At 40.6% G+C, this 18,289-nt stretch overlaps 1 protein-coding gene across 5 annotated transcripts in view; it reads right to left on the bottom strand.

The window, feature by feature from the left end:
• The window catches only part of MKLN1 (muskelin 1), a 194,606-nt gene that overhangs the window by 140,123 nt on the left and 36,194 nt on the right, over positions 1 to 18,289 (bottom strand). For 3 of the 5 annotated variants that reach the window (XM_037889362.2, XM_043520782.1, XM_037889364.1), the window contains exons 3-4: positions 5,272 to 5,414; positions 3,600 to 3,688 (exon numbers count right to left, since the gene is read on the bottom strand). In XM_037889362.2, coding sequence (XP_037745290.1) covers positions 3,600 to 3,688; positions 5,272 to 5,414 — 232 coding nt within the window. Of the gene's footprint in view, positions 1 to 3,599; positions 3,689 to 5,271; positions 5,415 to 18,289 lie in introns of those variants that run through there. The other 2 variants (XM_037889366.1, XM_037889365.1) reach the window with 1 other exon arrangement.

Raw genomic sequence — 18,289 nt, 5'->3', positions numbered from 1 at the left:
GTGGTCCAGCAATTAACAGTCGTGCACAAAACCAGATTCTTTTTTCCTCTCTGATATATTCCATCCAAAGACAGACCAGACCTAACTCTACTTAGCTTTTGCCTATTGCATATGTTTACAAGTCCAGAACAGCATAGATCCATTCTTCTAAGTTATCCAGCAACTGTTTCTTCAGCAGTGACTTCTGACACCCCACAGTTTATTCACTCCCAAGTCCATGCACACATCTGTTATGTAATTGTTACATATCACTAAACTAGTGAAGAGTTGAAAAGCTGAGGATTGTTGTTGCAAAAATAAAATGTTACACGTTAATCACAGAGCAAAATACCATGCTCTTTAGAAAAGACACACTATCTGGTAACAAGACAGACCTCAAAGCTCTTTGACTGGCATGTCCTATGCCTGGGGGAATTCTGCACCAAAACATTAAAAATTCTGCACACAATATTTTAAAATTCTGCATATTTTATCTATCAAAACAATATAATCATACAGGTTTCGATTATTTCGGTAATTTATTTCAAAATATCTGTCAGCAAAAAAAGATTCTGATAATTACCAGGCATGTTAGTACAGAACTTTAATTTAAATTACAATACAGAAGTGTTTCCTGCACCCGTCAGAAGCAGTGCAAAGGCTTGGGGGAGTGAGGGGTAATGGAGGAGCTGAGGGAGAGGAAAGGAGCCTGGAGTGAACCTACAAGTTTGTTGGGTGTAGGTGGTAGAAGTATGGAACAGGTGTTTTGTTTTGTTTGGGGGGAGCAGGGGTGAGGGGGAATTGTTAGGCAGTTCAGAAGCCTCCCCCATGCAGACCCTTGCTGACCCCAAGTTCTCCCATTCAGTCAGGCACACCTGCCCCTCTTCCCCAACCCCCCATACCCATGTGTCCCTGCAACTCTCCTCCCCTATCCCCATGTGGCCTTGCACTCCCCCAACTCCCATTCAGCCCCTGGCTCAATGCCATCACCCCTCCAGCTGATGAGCCTACACCCCAGTCTGTCCCCACCACTAGCCATTCTGAATCGTAGTCTGTGATCCCCCCGCCCCAGCAGTCCCATGTGCCCCACTCTGTCTGTCCTAACCTGGCACCGCAGGCAGGGTGCTGTGATGGACTTCTACTCCTGGGGGAATCCTGCACCATTGTGCATTCACAAAATTCCCCTGCCCGCACTCCCCCGCAGAAAATACACTGTGCCCAAGAAGTGCTGCAGTTCCACCTTTCACCCACCATTGGCTATTCTGGTGCCACAGCAGCCTCCGGTGAGCGAAAGGCAGAACTGCAGCTCTTCCTGGGCAAAATGTACTTTCTGCAGGGGGGGGGGAAAATCTGCAGGACACACAAATTCTGCATCTGCACAGTGGCACAGAATTCCCCCAGGAGTAATGTTCAAATCATCCTACACCTGATCTATGAAAAATGCTGGGAATAAATATTCACTTGTGGGCATTCCAAACTCCTCTCTGGTGCATGCATAAATTAATGAAGTACACACATTCCACACATAACTGTTAGATATTCATAACCTATCAAATCAGTTTCCTTCAACCACAGAAAAGCACACATTCAGAATTAGCTTACAATTACGTATGTCAAGCGTGACTTTTTAAAATAGCCATTTGTAAATTTGAGCTCAAAAATCATTTTCTGAATGGCAAAGCAGCACACATTTAATGCTCCAGTCACTCAAAAAATGACCAAAGTGTTACTGGTGTTACTTTTTACACCTTGTATAACATATGAAAAGTAATACCATAATATAACACTTATCCTGAGACAAAATAAAAAGGCCTCAGCATGTTTAAGGGCAATAAAACTTTACTAATACATTCAAATATTCTATACTCAACACAGCATTTGTGCTGCTTTACCTTGCTCTTCCATCACTAAGTATCTCAGAGCCAAATTTTGCAGATTATATGGCCAAGAAGATCATGGGGGTGGGGGGAAAAAAGGATAGTTAAAAAAATACACTTGCACACTTATGGGAATTAGGGCTCCTGGTTATCACACAAATGACAGATTTAAATTCCTGGGCCTAAGTTCTCACTTCCCTGGGTGCTGGCACACGCTGGAGACAACATCTTCACAAAACTCTACAGCAGAGGTATGAGTGATATAAAGGGATTCCAAAAGGAGCCCCATTCAGACAGTCTCAGCAAAGTCTGGGTGAGCGAGGTAAAATAAACCAGGACCTCAAGATTCACAGTATATGAATTATGTAGCTTGAGTAAGTTATATTAGTAAATTGTCTCATTCCTCCACTTTTCTGCAAGTATGTCCTTGCTGTTTTCCTTTCAAAGAACAGCCACTACAGCAAAGCAAACAAGAACATAAGAACATCAGAATGGCCATAATGGGTCAGACCAAAGGTTCATCTAGCCCAGTATCCTGTCTTCCAACAGTGGTCAATGCTAGGTGCCTTAGAGGGAATTAACAGAACAGGTAATCATCACATGATCCATACCCTGTTGCCCAGGCAAACAGAGGCTAGGGACACCATCCTTGCCCATCCTGGCTAATAGCCATTGATGGACCTATCCTCCATGAACTTATCTATTTCTTGACCTGAGAGTATGTGTAATACCACAATATAAGACCAGTAGCAGAGCCACAGCTGGCTCCAGATCAGCCTTGTTAGGCTCACAGGACTATAAAATTGCTATGTAAAATATTTGGGCTCAGGCTGGAACCCAGACTCTCTGAGACCCCACAAGAGGGGAGAGTCTCAGAGTCCTGACTCCAGCCCAAACATGCACTCTGCAATTTTATAGCCCCACAGCCAAAGCCCTGTGAGCCTGAGTCAACTGATCTGGGCTCTGAGACTCAGTGCAGTGAGTTTTTTTAATTGCAGTGTAGACATACCCTAAGGGACCAGATAGGTCAGCTAATCCATAAATTGGAATCTTTCACCTCTAGGTCACTCACTGAAATGCAGCAAAAAAAACAGTGACCAAGTGTTATTTTGCTTGGTAGCCCAGGTGAAACGAGAAAATGACTCAGTCCAGTTCTCAGTGGACAAATGCTCCCATTGCAAAAACTACCAACGCAAGTGGCCTTAATTGTTAGATAATGACTCAGAACATCATGGGGACTGACCTGCCGCTTCCCCCAGATATTGTCTCTTTAGTCAAGGTGAGTCTAGGTGGTATGGAAGGGGCAAGGGAAGCTTCTGTTCCTGCTAACCAGGCTGTATCTGTTTTGGGAATAGACGAATTCAACTCTTTTCAACCTTGAAGGCTGTCAATGCTGAACTTTATACCAGCAGTAAACTACTAGAAATTTTTTTTAAAGCTCTGTACTGTAATTCATAGTAGGAGAGTAAGCAGCTTCCCCAGCAATATTACTTGGCCACATGATCACATTTCTTTAAGTTTGTATTCTACTTTGCTTGCAGTCCATAGGATTTAAAATATTAAGCTATTACTCCTTGGCTACAAGGCTTCACTGTATTCTAGTCTAACCAGTCTAAAAGATCATGAAATGGAACAGCTATTTTGAATATTTTGCCTGAATACAGCGTAGTCACAAGTGCCAAGACTGGCACATGTATAAGAAGAAATTATTTTCTACTCAGAATGCTGAAAAAATGCATTTACCTATCTTAATGAATCGACAGGGGAACATCTGTTCATCAATTTTATGCTTCAAGGTGAATGTTTCTTTGTTATAATCATTCTTTAAGCCACTGTGGAAAAAATAAATAAAGTTACTAAATCTTACCTCGTATTTTAGAGCTAACTAGTAAATGCAACCTAGGTCATGTCTGAAATGTGATGGTTTCATTTTACTACTGATTCATAAGTATGCATGTTGGACCAGTGTCTGGATTGAATCAGCCACTTTACCTCCCAAGGAGGTAACATGTCTAGTGATACGAGTAGGGAACTGGAGTCAGGAGATATGGATTCTGTTCCAGTCTATGCGGACTCAAAATGTAACTTTAGGCAAGTCACTTCTCTGCAACTCAGCTTTCCCATTTGTAAGCCATAGATAGTACTTGCCTACCTCACAGGAGCATTATGAGAATTAACTGATTTTAAAAGTGCTCTGTGATTTCCAGATGAAAAAGTACTACATAAAGTGCAAGGTATCAAGATTCGTAATAAAATAAACCTGGACTTTAGTATAGTTACAACAAAAATACATGAAGAAATAGTTCCTGAAAAATTGAGAAGTCAAATGACACAAAGACTGCTCAACTATACCAGCAAACTACTAGCATACTATTTCAGTCCTTCCCTCTTCCTATCAAGTTGCCCCACAATTCAAGCACTAAGCAATAGCAATTTAAAATTACTAAATTGGGGTAGCTCAAATCTGAAGATGCTTTTGAAATCCTACTACATGGTCCTGTAGGATATCTACGCTTGGTTCTTCATGTCACATGGTTTCACCTGGTAAGGCAGGACTAGTCTGATTCTTTGATCAAAGAAGTGCAGCCAACAAGTACTGACTACTTCAACAAACCAGCACACACTCCCTATAACTGGGCTTTCCTGTTGCTGGCCTCCAATTAACATTGGCTCTTGCTGTATGGCTCCTCTGCACTTGAAGTACAGTGAGTGATCTAAATATTATCTCTCCCTTTCAACTTAGGAGGCAGAAGACTGGCTAGGTGGCCTTCTCAAATTTAAATTAGTAATTATTCTAAGATCTATGATAAGTCTAAAACTGGTAATAGGCTGCCTTCCATAAAATACCTACCACTGGACTACCAAATCAAGTGATTTAAGACAAAGAAGAAATTAGTTTTGTACTCTACCCTTTGACAGAGCAATCAATATGAAGGTAAAACAGCTGAGTAGTTCAGACCTGTATTGTTATAATGAGTTTCTATACATATGCAGTCGAGAACACTTACTACACAACTCCTAAAGAACTATTAAAAGTTTTCCACAACTGTAGCTCAAATTTAGGTGCGAGTCTCAGGTATGCAGAAGAAAGGAATCTCAGCCCACAAGCATTGCACCCTGGCTCTTCAAAACCTCCAGGAGCTCACCCTCCACAAATCCTCCGTGGTTAGAACAAGGTAGGGAAGGCTTCCCAGAGCTAAATTTTGGCATATATTCTCCTTGGCCTGACCATATCACATCAGTTATCTGCCCAGGGGCTGTACATGGGGCCACAGGAGCCAACAGCAGGCTTACACTAGGAGCCTTTTTGCACTGTTAACCGAGTGCCATCTGGGAGAAAAGAGGGGAGGGAAGAACACTGTGGTCCAGCCTTTGATTTAAGGTGGATTTACAAGTTGCTGAAATCATCTCTTACCTGGATAATAGGTCTGTCATGTTTTCTTCATTCATCCCACCAAAGACTTTAAACTTCTTTAAATTGCAGACATGAGTCTTCTCATATTTGCCAAAGGTGATACTTTGGACTATGGCAGGTCTTTCGAGTTTCAGAATCAAATACTGTGGAAAGAGGAAAAAACGAGAAAGAATTCTGAGTACAAAAATACACGCAGAGCGTGCACCTAGAAGGAGGAAAATTACAGCCTTCAAATTTTCATCGGTAACGCCAAGGCTGAAGGACAACAATTATTAATGTTGGTACTCCAAATTATATGGTCCCTGCCTGTGAATGAGATTAAACAAAGGAAGAGGTGGGCTGCATATTAGGAAGTACTCCTTTAAAAGAAATCTACACAAGCAGAAAATAAGTCATACCCAGTATGCTATTCAAGACCTCATGTATTCCTTCTGAGAGTTGGAAGAAAGACTCCAGAAGGCATTGCATGATATGGCCAGGTGCTGGATAACTGACTCAGCTATGCACTAATGCTTGAACTGAAGCTTAACTCTGGAGTACATTCTGTTGATTCAATCTTAGATGCTAACATACAACTTCCATTAACTATGTCAGCTCAGGGACTACCTGGTCCCAGAGAGCAAAGTGAGCCACTAAAAGCTTGGCTCATAGGTAACAGGTGAACCAATTGCCTATAAAGCATATCAAATTATATTTGGCCATTTCATTTGCTATCAGGAGCTTCTCCTAGTCCATAAGGAAACTGATCAGAAGGGTCTGGCTCATGAGGCTCTCCTTTCAGCTGTTCCCTGTGCGCAGAGGGGTTGGCATACTTCACATTTTCTGGCCCTATCAGTCACCTTAACCAGCGCTGCCTGAAGGAAAGAATCCTGCTTAAGTGCCTCTGAAGAGAGATGTTCCTACTGAATAGTCTGGTTGGACACCAGGAATCAAGACATTTAAATGTTGCATAGCTGAGAGTAAAAAAAACTCCCTTCTCTCTCTCCCTCAGAGAGGATCAAAAGAAGGGTTTTTTTTTTTTTTTTTTTTTTTTTTAAAAACAAAAGCAGAACAATCTAGAATTTACTCCAGAGCAGCAGACCTTGTTCGGCTCCCTATGTTCACGACGAAGATCTACAATAGGGTTGTCATGCCCACACAACAGAACAAGTGAGAAGATGTTGAAAAATGTACAATAAACTTCATATACACTACCTTCCTTGAGTCTGTCACAAAAACCTCAATAGAAGCTACTATATGAACAGACATGTACAATATTCTAGAAACCTTTCCACTACAAGCTACACGGGGGGGGCCCTAGTCCAACCATAAAATGGTGCAGCAGATTCAAACATGACTATCATTTTAAGCTGAACTATTTTGATAGTGACAGACTCCACAGAATTTAAATACAAGTGACTGCTTTCAAAGATCACAGATTAGAGACTGAAGTCTTAACTATCCACAAAGCAGGTACAGCACAGAAAACAGCCATGCAAACTGTGTTGAAACTGCCCTGCCACCATGCCTCAAACTTGACCTAGAATTACAACTTCCAGGGTGATGGAGGAATTTGTTCTCCACAACCAGTCAGATAGATAGACCTTGGTCTTTCTGCTGTGACTCCATCATACAGTCACTTCTAACAGTCCCTAGAAACTGGACTGAGACCAACATCACATTGTACCTGGGACAGTAAAATTGTGAATTTAGACTAAGTTCCTGAGGGCAGGAACAGGCCCACACTATGTGTTTATACAGCACCTAGCACAATGGGACCATGATTTCAATGGGCACCTCTAAGTGCTACTGCAAAACACACAGGCTTGAAAGGATTAGACTAATGACAAAAAACATTTCCATTAATAATAATCGAAGTCTGCTTATCTGTAGAGTAAGAAAGGAACAGAGTTTGATTTAAGGATACTTACTTTGTATATTTTGACATGATGTTGACAATTTGCATTTTAATGGTTATAAAAATTTTAAAAATGTTTGATTCTCATCTGCTGTCATTAAACAATTATGGTCTGACCCCATACATAATTTCCCACAACTGAAAACTGAAATAGCTAACATTAAGAAAACTGCTTTAAACCCATAATTTTGCACTAATTATAAAAAAATACAGTTGAATGCTGCCAAACCTAAATACACATCATAGCAGTGATTATGTATTTTTAAAAACTTACATATCTATGCACTGTGTCACTACACTAATACAACATGAAGAAGCATTCATGCTAAAGGCTTTACTATAAAGCATCTGGTTAACACTAAATGAGGGAATCTTTAAACATGATTTGGTTAGTTATTTTCTAGTAGTTTAGGACAAAAGAGGTATGCCATCCATCACACTGCCATCCACCCACATACCTCACAAAAAAGACATATGCCAATACTTTGCCAATAGCTAGTTACAACACGAGGTGAGGACATGGTGCCTTTCCAGTAGTTCTCTGCAAAGCCTCACAACTCAATACCATATTTCAACACAAGTCTCTCTCTAGCCACCAGCACATTTTTAATTACATTTACATGCCTCTTTTCATCAGAGTATCCCAAAGAACTTCACAAACCATATAAATTCAGCAGCACTGAACTCCAACTTCTGGAATGGACGCTGGTCAGCAAGCAGAGCGAACTAGCGTTTGGCATACTGAAGAACAAAGGAGTAGATGGGGGACTTTTGGCCAAGGACACTAGCACAAATCCCACATGATCTTATGTTCTTTTCCAAAAATCTCGTACCATAAGTTACATATTACACAGTTTTACCTCAGAAAGCTGGAAGACTGGAATTGACCTTATCAAGATTTGAACTTGTGGTTCCAAGGAATTTAAGAATTCCATATCAGATGCTTAGGTTACTAAGATACACCCTCTGGCAAATATTAATGCCAGATTTTCAGAAGAGCAACACTCATATGTAGCCTACATGCTTATTAAATGCTGTAGTTTTTATTATTTTTAGTCCAAAGGAAGGGAGAGAAACAGTGGGGAGGAGACATGATTTTAGTCAAAACCAGTCTCTGCACAACATGTGCAGGGCATCTTAGTTGGAAGGGCAGAGACATCTAGAAATGAGGTGTGGTAGTTAGCGGACACGTTTACTAACCACTTTAGAAGCTCTGCAAAAGGTTTCACTGGGAATGAGCAGTCTTGCAGGTTCCACACACCCACCATCGGAGAGAAGAGCCAAAGAGAGCTCACGGGGTGAGCATTATAAACATAGGAGCTGGAGACAGCCCTGTGGACTCAGTGACTGACCAACACAGGATCAAGAAATGCATCTGCTGTGAAGGCTGCATTCCAATACCTCTACCACTTTAGATACAGCCTGCATATTCCTAACCTTGTTGGAAGAGGAGACAGACTATTACACCTCAGGAACTGAAATTGCTGCTGATTGTGAAGATCTCCTGACTGTTGTGCTGAGAAGGTTCTGAGGTGTTTAGAAGGGAACTGAGGCTCCCATTTTCCTTAGGCTCTGGAGGATCCAGGTGACTGACACACACACACACACACACACACACACACAGAGTGATGCCACACTACAAAGACTGAAAAAAATCAGAGAGAAGATCACAGCAGAAAGTATAAAAGGGTATATATGCTCTGTTGAAACCTTGCACTGAATTATATGTAAAGGTAACAAAGTGGGAGAGTTTGTACAAGGAGCACCAATAGCTTCAGTGCCTAACATTTTTATTAAACCAGTTATTCAAAAGTATTCCAAAGGGTTTTGTTTCGATTAAATGTTTGTTCTCTAAGAAAATCATATAGTACTTTCCCTGAGGCTGACTGACAACTGCTAGTAGCACCAACATTCGGGGACTGCATTATAATTGTGAGGTTTAACTCAATTTAATTATTTTTCTGAGAAGTCCTGAAACTGCAGAAACTTCGGCCTGTGCTTCAGCAGAGAAATAAACTGAGGTACAGTGGAAAAGGGAGTGTAACGAAAGTTATACATATTACCTTAGCAACAACTACCCAGTCACATAGGCATCAAAAAAACGTGAGCCCAAGTGTCATAGCGGGAACTGAGTTCTTTTGAAGATCTGGCCCATGCCACATGTTGAATGTACGTTGTGTTTAACACATACAGTTGAACAAGTTTTAATATACTTTAAATCACTCCCTGATATGATCTGCACAGCAGGAGCAGACTCAAGAGGTAACATTTTGGAATTAGGCAGAAGAACAAAATCTGTCTTCACTCTGCAGGGATAGAAAAATTTTTTGAAACAGACGACTGTTTATGTACTTGGCAAATCGAAGTTGCTGCTTAGGAAGTTTTATTTTTTATAAGGATAGTTTGAGCTAATACAGACCAGAAGTATTATATGAATTCTCCAGAACCAATAGGCTGAATCACACATTTAAAGTCTTATCTACCTAATATTATCCCTGAAATTTGATTCACAACATACTCTGCTAGTTTTTCAACATAAACAATTTCACTTCATTAATAAGCAGTTGTCACAGTTTCACCCTGGAGGTAAATGCATTTCATTAACACACGAGGTACTGTATATAAAAAAACAGAAATACAAGATCATAACTTTTTTTTTAAAAGTCAGGCATAGTGACCGCGGACATAGTTCACTACATTAAAGGCCTACTCTATAACAAGGATTATATCTAAAAACCTGTTTTTATGTATTAACTGTCATCATCAACCACACAAATCCATATCATTGTACATACACAGTACTTCAGAATAGAATCACAGCTAAGATTCTCTTTTATAAAATGAAAGTCTGGTCTCCAATGCTATCAATTTTATTACATTTCCTTTGTAAACCTAGAACTAGTAGGAAAATAGAGAATATACCAGCTTCTGCCTAAGTAGACTACTACATCACAGGTTTACCATTGTACATATAATTTCTGTCATTCTATTTCAAGAGTGAATCCAGAAAGTATCCAGTTTAACAAACAGCTGAAGTGTATTTCCGTTTGCTGGCACTCATTCATAATCAACTCCTGGTCTTCAAGGCCACAAGAGCCTTTTAACTCTACCATAACCACATCACTGGAAAACCCCTTTACTAAATATAACCCAAGGGGTAGTATTTCAGATGTTTCAGTTGTATGCTGAGGTTTTAGACTTCCACTTTCAATTTCTTTTTCAATGAACAACCTTACAAACACCCTACTGCACCAATCAAATGACATTTTATTTCCCTCAGCTACTCTGCAAATTGGTGGATTTTCTCCTGTTCTACTCAGATTCTTTATTATGCCCATAGAATAGAAGTTCATAAAATATCAGGGTTGGAAGGGACCTCAGGGGGTCATCTAGTCCAACCCCCTGCTCAAAGCAGGGCCAATCCCCAATTTTTGCCCCAGATCCCTAAATGGCCTACTCAAGAATTGAACTCACAACCCTGGGTTTAGCAGGCCAATGCTCAAACCCCTGAGGTACCCCTCCCCCTTATGTGCTTTTCAAATTAAGAAGTTTCTTATGGCCAATTCCTTTTTTCCAGCAACAAGGAGGAGGAAGAGAAGAGAAGAAAACGCATGTTTAATTCAACATAAAGAACAATTAAGTGGTGAAGATTCACTGAGTAGACTTTTTATCCTGTGAATCAGCACAAAACCAGTGCCCCAAAATGGCATTAGAAAACACTGATTTTGAAGGTGCAGCCTTTCTGAATAGACAAACCCTACTGGTCAGAACTAGAGCTGGGCAAATAATGGATTTTTCAGTTTGCAGGCAACTTTGGGAGAGAGGGGGGGGAAAAAAAAAGTAAGTAGTAATTTGGGGACAAACAAAAAATATGTTTTTATTTGCCGAAAATTTTCAAAAAGTGTAAACGTTACTGAAACAAAAAAATTGAGTTGAAATGTTTCAGCTATGTTTCCCAAAACAGCAGGAAGAGAAGTAGTACTTTCCTTACAAGCTTTAGCCCAGCAGTTGGAGGCATCAGCTGGAATATAGGAGGCCTGAGTTCAATTCCCCCTTCCACCCACATGGAGAAGGAACTTGAACTTGGGTCTCCCCCGCTTGCAGGAGAGTGCTCTAACCACTAGGCTATTCTGGAATGGGACTCTCAATCTCTGCTCTTGAAGCTGCTCCACTTTCTGTAACTACATATGCACAATAGTTGTAGCTATATTGGTCCAGGGATATTAGCGAGACAAGGTGCGTGAGGTAATATCTTTTATTGGACCAACTTCCATTCAAATTAATAGTTCACAGTCAATGAATAATCTTTGGGCCAGGGAAAGAGTTTGAGAATGACTCTACAGGCTGCTAGTTAGAGCGCTCACCTCGGATGTGAGAGACCCAAGTCATGGCTCCAACTACTTTTTAATTTATAGAAAGTGGAGCAGCTTCAAGAGCAGAGATTGAGAAAGCCCCATTCCAGAATAGCTTAGTGGTTAGAGCACTCTCCTGCACAGGGGGAGACCCAATTTCAAAGCTCTTCTCTACATCAGGTAGAGGAGGAGCTGGACCCAGGTCTCCCACATGATTACCTTAACTGCTGGGCTAAAGCTTACAACTATGCACCGCCATCTATCTGCTGTTATGACCAGCTTTTACTTGCTTTTGTCAAAATGCCTGAGATTCAAAACAAAATATTTTATGTTGAAACGAAATGTTTCATTTTGGCATTACTGAAACATTATGACTTTCAGTCTAGTTGAAACTATTCAGCAAATTCAGTATGCATTCACAAATAGTTTCTCAACCCAGAACTGCACTTTTCAGCAACTAATCTACAAAATCTCACCCAGCTCTAGTCAGGACCTCAGTTTACTAAATATCCCATGGTATTTTTTTTTTTTTAAAATGCGTCAGAGTGGTGTCAGTCCTACTGTTATTCCCTAATTATGGTTCAGACAGTTATATCACAGAAAGGGAAGCTTTACTTTCACTTTTTAGTTGGGTATAGCATAGTTCATTTCCTTTCCTAAGCAATTTTGGCTATACATAGTTAAAACTTTGTGTTCCATCTCAAAAATAGCTGGATTTCAATGGTAGATAAAATGAACTTCATATGTGTGAACTCCTAAAGCAGTCTAGAGAATAGATGCTCTACTCACAAACACGTAGGAATGCAGGAAGGAGCCTAAATGACAAAGGTGCTAAGCCCTCAGTTTACATAGACTTCAACAGGACCTATTGTGCTCAACACCTTTGAAAAATCAGGCCATAAATCTTCTACTACACTCCCAGTTTCTGTCCCAATAGCTATATGCACTTGTTTTTCTTATTTATATACCCCTTACTACTGTAATAACTAAGCACTGATATAAAGTATATTTAGAATTTTCCTCTCCCCAGCTTATCATAGGCAGGGCTGGTGGGCATCCAGATAAAGTTGCCAAACACTTTCATTAGAAGACTCTGTTTTTAGTTGCTTATAACTTTGCCAAAAACTTTAGTTGTCTGGGCTGAAGTTTTCCATGCCAGCTGCCTGCCTCAGGCTGAATACTTCAGAAAATTTCAACCAAAATTGTTTGGCAATTTCTGAGAATAAGGCTAGTGAAAAATAACTTGTTTGAAAAATCCTAACAAGCTTTTCTTTGAAAAGCTATGGACCCCCATGGAGCAGGGACCTTAAATTTGACAGGCAGTAGTCTTTAAATCAAGGATGTGCCTTTTGCCATCCCTATAAAACTCCGCTTAGTAGAGACTTGGATTTTAATAGCTAAATTTCCTTAAGATGCTGTCTGCGCTGAGTAGCACTCTCCCGGCAATTGCTAGACAACTGCAGGTCATACCAGGTCCAAGGGTATGAACTAAAATCAGCGAGTCTGTCTTTCCTGTGCTCTCAGTCACCACCCTGCTGGCCCCAAGTAGTAAGATGCTGGATTCAAATGCAGAGGGAACAAAAGTCAGATTTATAGTGGGAGTAGATTGGGACAAGTATGTTTGTGAGGGGCACAGAAACTAGGACTGGAGATTGCATAGGGAGAAAGGGGGTAGAGCAGACCGGATTATGAGCCAGGAGGAGAGACGGGGACCCAACGGAACAGTGGGGAAGGAGATGACGAGAGATGGATCTGATAAGAAGCTGGGGTGCAGGGTGAGAAGTGGGACTGGCTGGGCAAGGACCTGGGTGGATACACAGATCAGATGAGGAGCCCAGTAAAAGAAAGACTGGGAGCCAGTGGGAATGGGGAACATAGGCAAAAGAGACACACAGACTGGATGAGGTCTTTGGGGGGGAAAAAGAAAATGTGACCCAGGAAGAGACTGAGAAAGAAAACAGGAGAGGGAGCTGAAACTGGCTGGCAGTGATGAGAACACTGGGACACGGAGTCCTGAGGGGTCAGACTAGAACTTGCTGCGCAATGACACATAAATGAGAAGTCTGAAGAGTAGAGACTGGGACTGGCTACATGAGGAGAATGAGAATGGGACAAGGAAACAGGGTTGGGGAAGGGACAGGGCAGAAAGGATCATCTCAGAGGTAATAGGTGGAAGAATCTGTGCCCATTTGACAAACTCCTCTCACGGCCCTGGAATGGAAATCAAGATTCCCAAATTTCACCAAATTTTCTCTGCTGTCAGAAAATCTCTCCGAAACCCCTGGCAAGCATTCCATCCTCATCTATGCTGGTCCACATAGCCACTCAGTTACTCCATTAGCTCAAGTGGCAAAGGTCTGTGGGGTGGGGCTGATGGTCCCAACCCTATTAATGACCCATATGAATGGCAATATGATGCCACATGATGGAATTTGTTTTGCCAGTTGTTTAAAAAAATTTTTAGGAAATTACACATAAACTATATTAAAAGAACATTAAAGTTCCAAAGTCAAGCACCCAAAATTTAGAAATGTCAGAATTAAGGTTGCCTATGCAACCTTAATTCAACCCCTTTGTGCACATGCATTATGACAGTCTCATTACAAGATCACATGCTATTTTCCCCCACACACACAGGAGTCCTGCCTCCAGGGCCGGCTCTAGGCACCAGCAAACCAAGCACGTGCTTGGGGTGGCACTTTTCAAGGTGCGGCACTCCGACCCTTTTTTTTTTTTGGGGGGGGGTGGGAGGGCGGGGAGGGGAGGCCTTGGGGCAGCAAAAAACCTACAGCCAGCCCTGCCTGCCTCCAGCAACGCACAGGATGGACCTGCTCTGGGGATGAATGAGGGCTGTGTAGTCAAGATGACTTGTCTATAGGATCTGTGATTCATTTGTTACAGAAGTTGGAAGGTGTGTAGTGAATCAGTCAGGCGACTGCATTAAGAGAAAAGACAGCCTCACCATTAAAGCATTTGAATGCTGCCCTGGATAGCTGGATTCTATCCCTACCTCTACCAGAGAGTTCCTGTGTGGTGCTATGCAAGCCACTTCAACCCACCTTTTCACAGGTGGTCATTAATTGTGTGTTCCTCATTTTCTGGAGTGTGATATGCAGAAGTGATGAGCACTCACAGCTGTGATTAAAGTCAATGGAAGTTGTGCTTTGAACATATAAAGTGTTCTATAATGTTAAGTACTCAAAAAAAAATCAAGGCCTAGGTGCTTCAAATTGGGCATCCTAAATTAGTGGATACTTCTTACCTTAATTTTTCAGTTCCAACCTGTAAAATGGACCAGGACCCCATTGTGCTAAGCAGTGTATAAATGAACAAAGGGATGGCCCTTGCCCCCCAAAATGTTATAATCTAAGTATAAGACAAGAGACAACAGATTGGTAGACAGATAGATGAGGAAGGTCAAGGAAACAATGAGACAACAATTGTCATCTTGACAGTCAGAGGTATCAGTAACTCATCTCCTCCACCAAGGGTATTGTGACTATAAATTCATTAACATTTGTGAAATAGTCAGATACCATAGTGAAAAGTGCCAAGGAGAAGCCCATGAGGAAATTAATAATGCTGTCTTCAGAGCAATGTTTGCATAGTGTATAATAAATAAGGCCTGGGGCTACACACTGAACAAATGAGGAGAAAACTAAATATTGAATAGCTACTCATTAAATTGAGTACTGGCCATTCTGTGCACTGAATGAGGCAGTGGTCCTAAAGAAAAAACTGTGTGATCATGTAATTAAAGTCAATCATAATGTACACAAACTGCTGAATTAAGGGACAAGGAAACAGGGTTGGGGAAGGGAACCTTAATTATAGCTTTTCCTAACTTCTGCGTGCTTGACTTTTCAACGCTGATATTTTTAAACACAGTTGTGTGTGTAATATTATATAAGGCATGTTTGATTCCTTGGAAGTGAACAAAAAAGCTTCAAAAAAGAACACCCCAAAATAATACTGATACTTGCGATCTCTACCACACAGCTCTCATTACATGCACACAATTGATTAGCCTTTACTATTGTGACCCCAAAATTATAAAAGCTTCTTGGCTCGCCAAGTTAAATGAAATGAAAGGGTTTTATTTCCTCATACCTCACTTTTAGATGTTAAACATGGACGAGCAATGCCAATGAAAACTTACGCTAGTTACATTATATATGTAAATACAATTAATTTCTTGAAAGCACAGATGAAAGGAGAAAAATTGTACATGTTTCAATATCCTACGGCTATCAAAACAAATTTTAACGCTACAGAAAATTTACTTTACTAGATTGTGTTTGTCCACAGGAATTTTCTTGCTTTAGACTCTACACAAGAACCTGTTAAAGTATTTCTTTTCTGAAAACTGGGCTTGTGACTCAGATCCACCATTCCACACTGATAATATATCACAATTCTTGAGAGTCACATGGAATTCAGCTTAACAACAAACAGAATTCTGATGCCAAAATTCATTTCACTACAGGCATATCAAGAGATGCCTAGGTTGTCTGCTAAGCACAAGACAAACAACAAGGAGGAACAAAACTAAGTTTTTCAGTGCCAAACCATCCCAATCTTTCTCCCTCTCACATGCACGTGCAGTAACCCTCCTCAAGCCTTGCACAGAAGGACGTCTATACATAAGGGGTATCCTGATCTTATTAGGAGGTCTGACTAAAAACTATAGCCAAGAGAAAAATATTTTAAATTGATTTAACGGCCGACTTCATAAGAAAATCAAGCTCACTTCTAACTAATCCACTGTTTTGACAGAGCTTAACAAAGTAAGGCAAAATATGTCAGAGAAAGAAAAAAGTTCACTGTAGACTATCCCTTCCCCAAACCAGACATCCCTTTTTACTACCTGTTAGAAAGAATTACTAGGCAAAGAGGAAAATCTCTACATTCTTAGTAACCATATTAAGCTTAAGAAATGGTTCTTACTCAGCTGGATTCCAATTTGACCCTGTGGTTAGAATATTATTTCTCAGTGTTTGCTTTTTTTTTTTTTTTTTTTTTTTTTTTTTAAGTAACAGTTATGAAGTCTCAAAAACATTAGGAGGCTAAATGTTCCATTTACTGATGTCAGTTCTGAAAATAGGAGTGAGTAAACTTCTAATTACCCTTCACAATGAGAATAAAGGTGCCTAAGTCAGTCAAGAAGTCTGAAGGGTCTGAGCTGTAGAATCAAAGTGAAAAACACCTATGGCAAAGGAGCTTAATTTCAAACAAAGCTTTTGACCCCAAGCCATAATAGAAATACGAGTCTCCAGTTGCAGAGAACTAGATTCTTGCTAAAGAATCTAGGAAAGAAAGCGAGGCTGAATGCTCTGAATATACCACATGACATTTCCTTACTAATTGATACTACGAAGTAAGAACATGCTGCCTGCCACAGAGGTTGTGAGGAGGAAAAAAGCAGAAGATGATTTGCTATCTCAATTCTCATTACCCTGTAAACATTCTAGGATGGATTAAGATTGCTTGGAAGTGGGGAACAAAATAAATTTTTTCTACATTTACAAAATACATTTGTGCTATACAAGATAAAAAACAAGTAATTTTAAACTGACTGAGCAGATGTACTGGGGGATCAGAGGAAGTTGGTATGTGAAATATGCATGATTTGGTTTTCCTTAAATCTCTGGCCTTGTAAAGTCAGAAGACAACACAGAGATAACAACCAAATAGGTAAAAATTAATGTTCCCAAAACCAGAACAGGTGCTCATAGTTCAGTGATGTGGCCGTGTATGTACCTAAATAGCAATCCCAGAACAGAAACCTTGGCCAACAGGATCCAAAAGGAGTCATTCTTCATCACAGCTGGATGGCACTGGAAAGAGCCGCTTTTGACAACTGTGAAATGTTTCTGAACTCCAAAACCTTATGGTGTGTAACACTTCTTGTAGATTAATTTTGTGCCAACAGAGGTCATTGAAAATACTTTTGCTGAAAGGCCCTAGACTTGTAAACTTGAGGACTGGAGACAAGGTATTCACAGTGGCTGATCTCACTGCTGTAGAACACTGTCAGTCCTGTGCATGTTCGTTAGCCTTCAGACTGAAACAGAACATTCAGCTTTCCAGCCAAGCATTTGCCCCAAACAGTCTAAATCTTACAGCGTTTTCTCTTTTGATTAATTTTCTGATGTTCCTTGGGTGGGTAAATGGAGGGTTACTGTTGCTGCACATTATAAACATTCATAATCTCTTGTGTGGCAGCAGGGTACATTATACGCTAATTATATGAATTTAAAAGCAAATCATAAACAGAAAAAAAAAAAAAAGAGAGAAGTTGTGATCCAGTGAGGTAAAAGTGACAAGGAAGTTTGTGAATAATACTGGTCCTGGAAGAAAATATCTTGTTGCCTGGATCAGGAAAAATGTAAACTCAGAGTAAAACAACCAGGCTAGAAAACAAATGCAGCCAAAAGCACTGAGGTCATAAGTAAGGTTAAGACTGTGTCACGGTTATTTTTAGTAAACGTCATAGACACGTCACTGTTATTAAAAATAACAGCGACAAAATGTGGAGGGAGGGGTCCAGCACCCACCACTGCTGTTCCCACGGTGGCTGGAAACTCTGGGTGGATGTCTCTGCCGCCCAACAGCTCCAGCCCCACCGCCGGAAGCAGAAAATGTCATGGAGGTATCGAAATCACAGATTTTGTGACTTCCGTGACATAATCTTAGCCTTTTATATAAGTAGGACAAAATTTGTGATCTTAAAGTGGTCCCAGAAGACTGATAAAAAGGAGCACTTTCT

Source organism: Chelonia mydas, chromosome 1 (genome assembly GCF_015237465.2).
Source record: "Chelonia mydas isolate rCheMyd1 chromosome 1, rCheMyd1.pri.v2, whole genome shotgun sequence".
Taxonomy (NCBI): Eukaryota; Metazoa; Chordata; order Testudines; family Cheloniidae; genus Chelonia; species Chelonia mydas.
The sequence above is the reverse complement of the archived record's forward strand: the minus strand, read 5'-3'. Positions and strand labels throughout refer to the sequence as shown.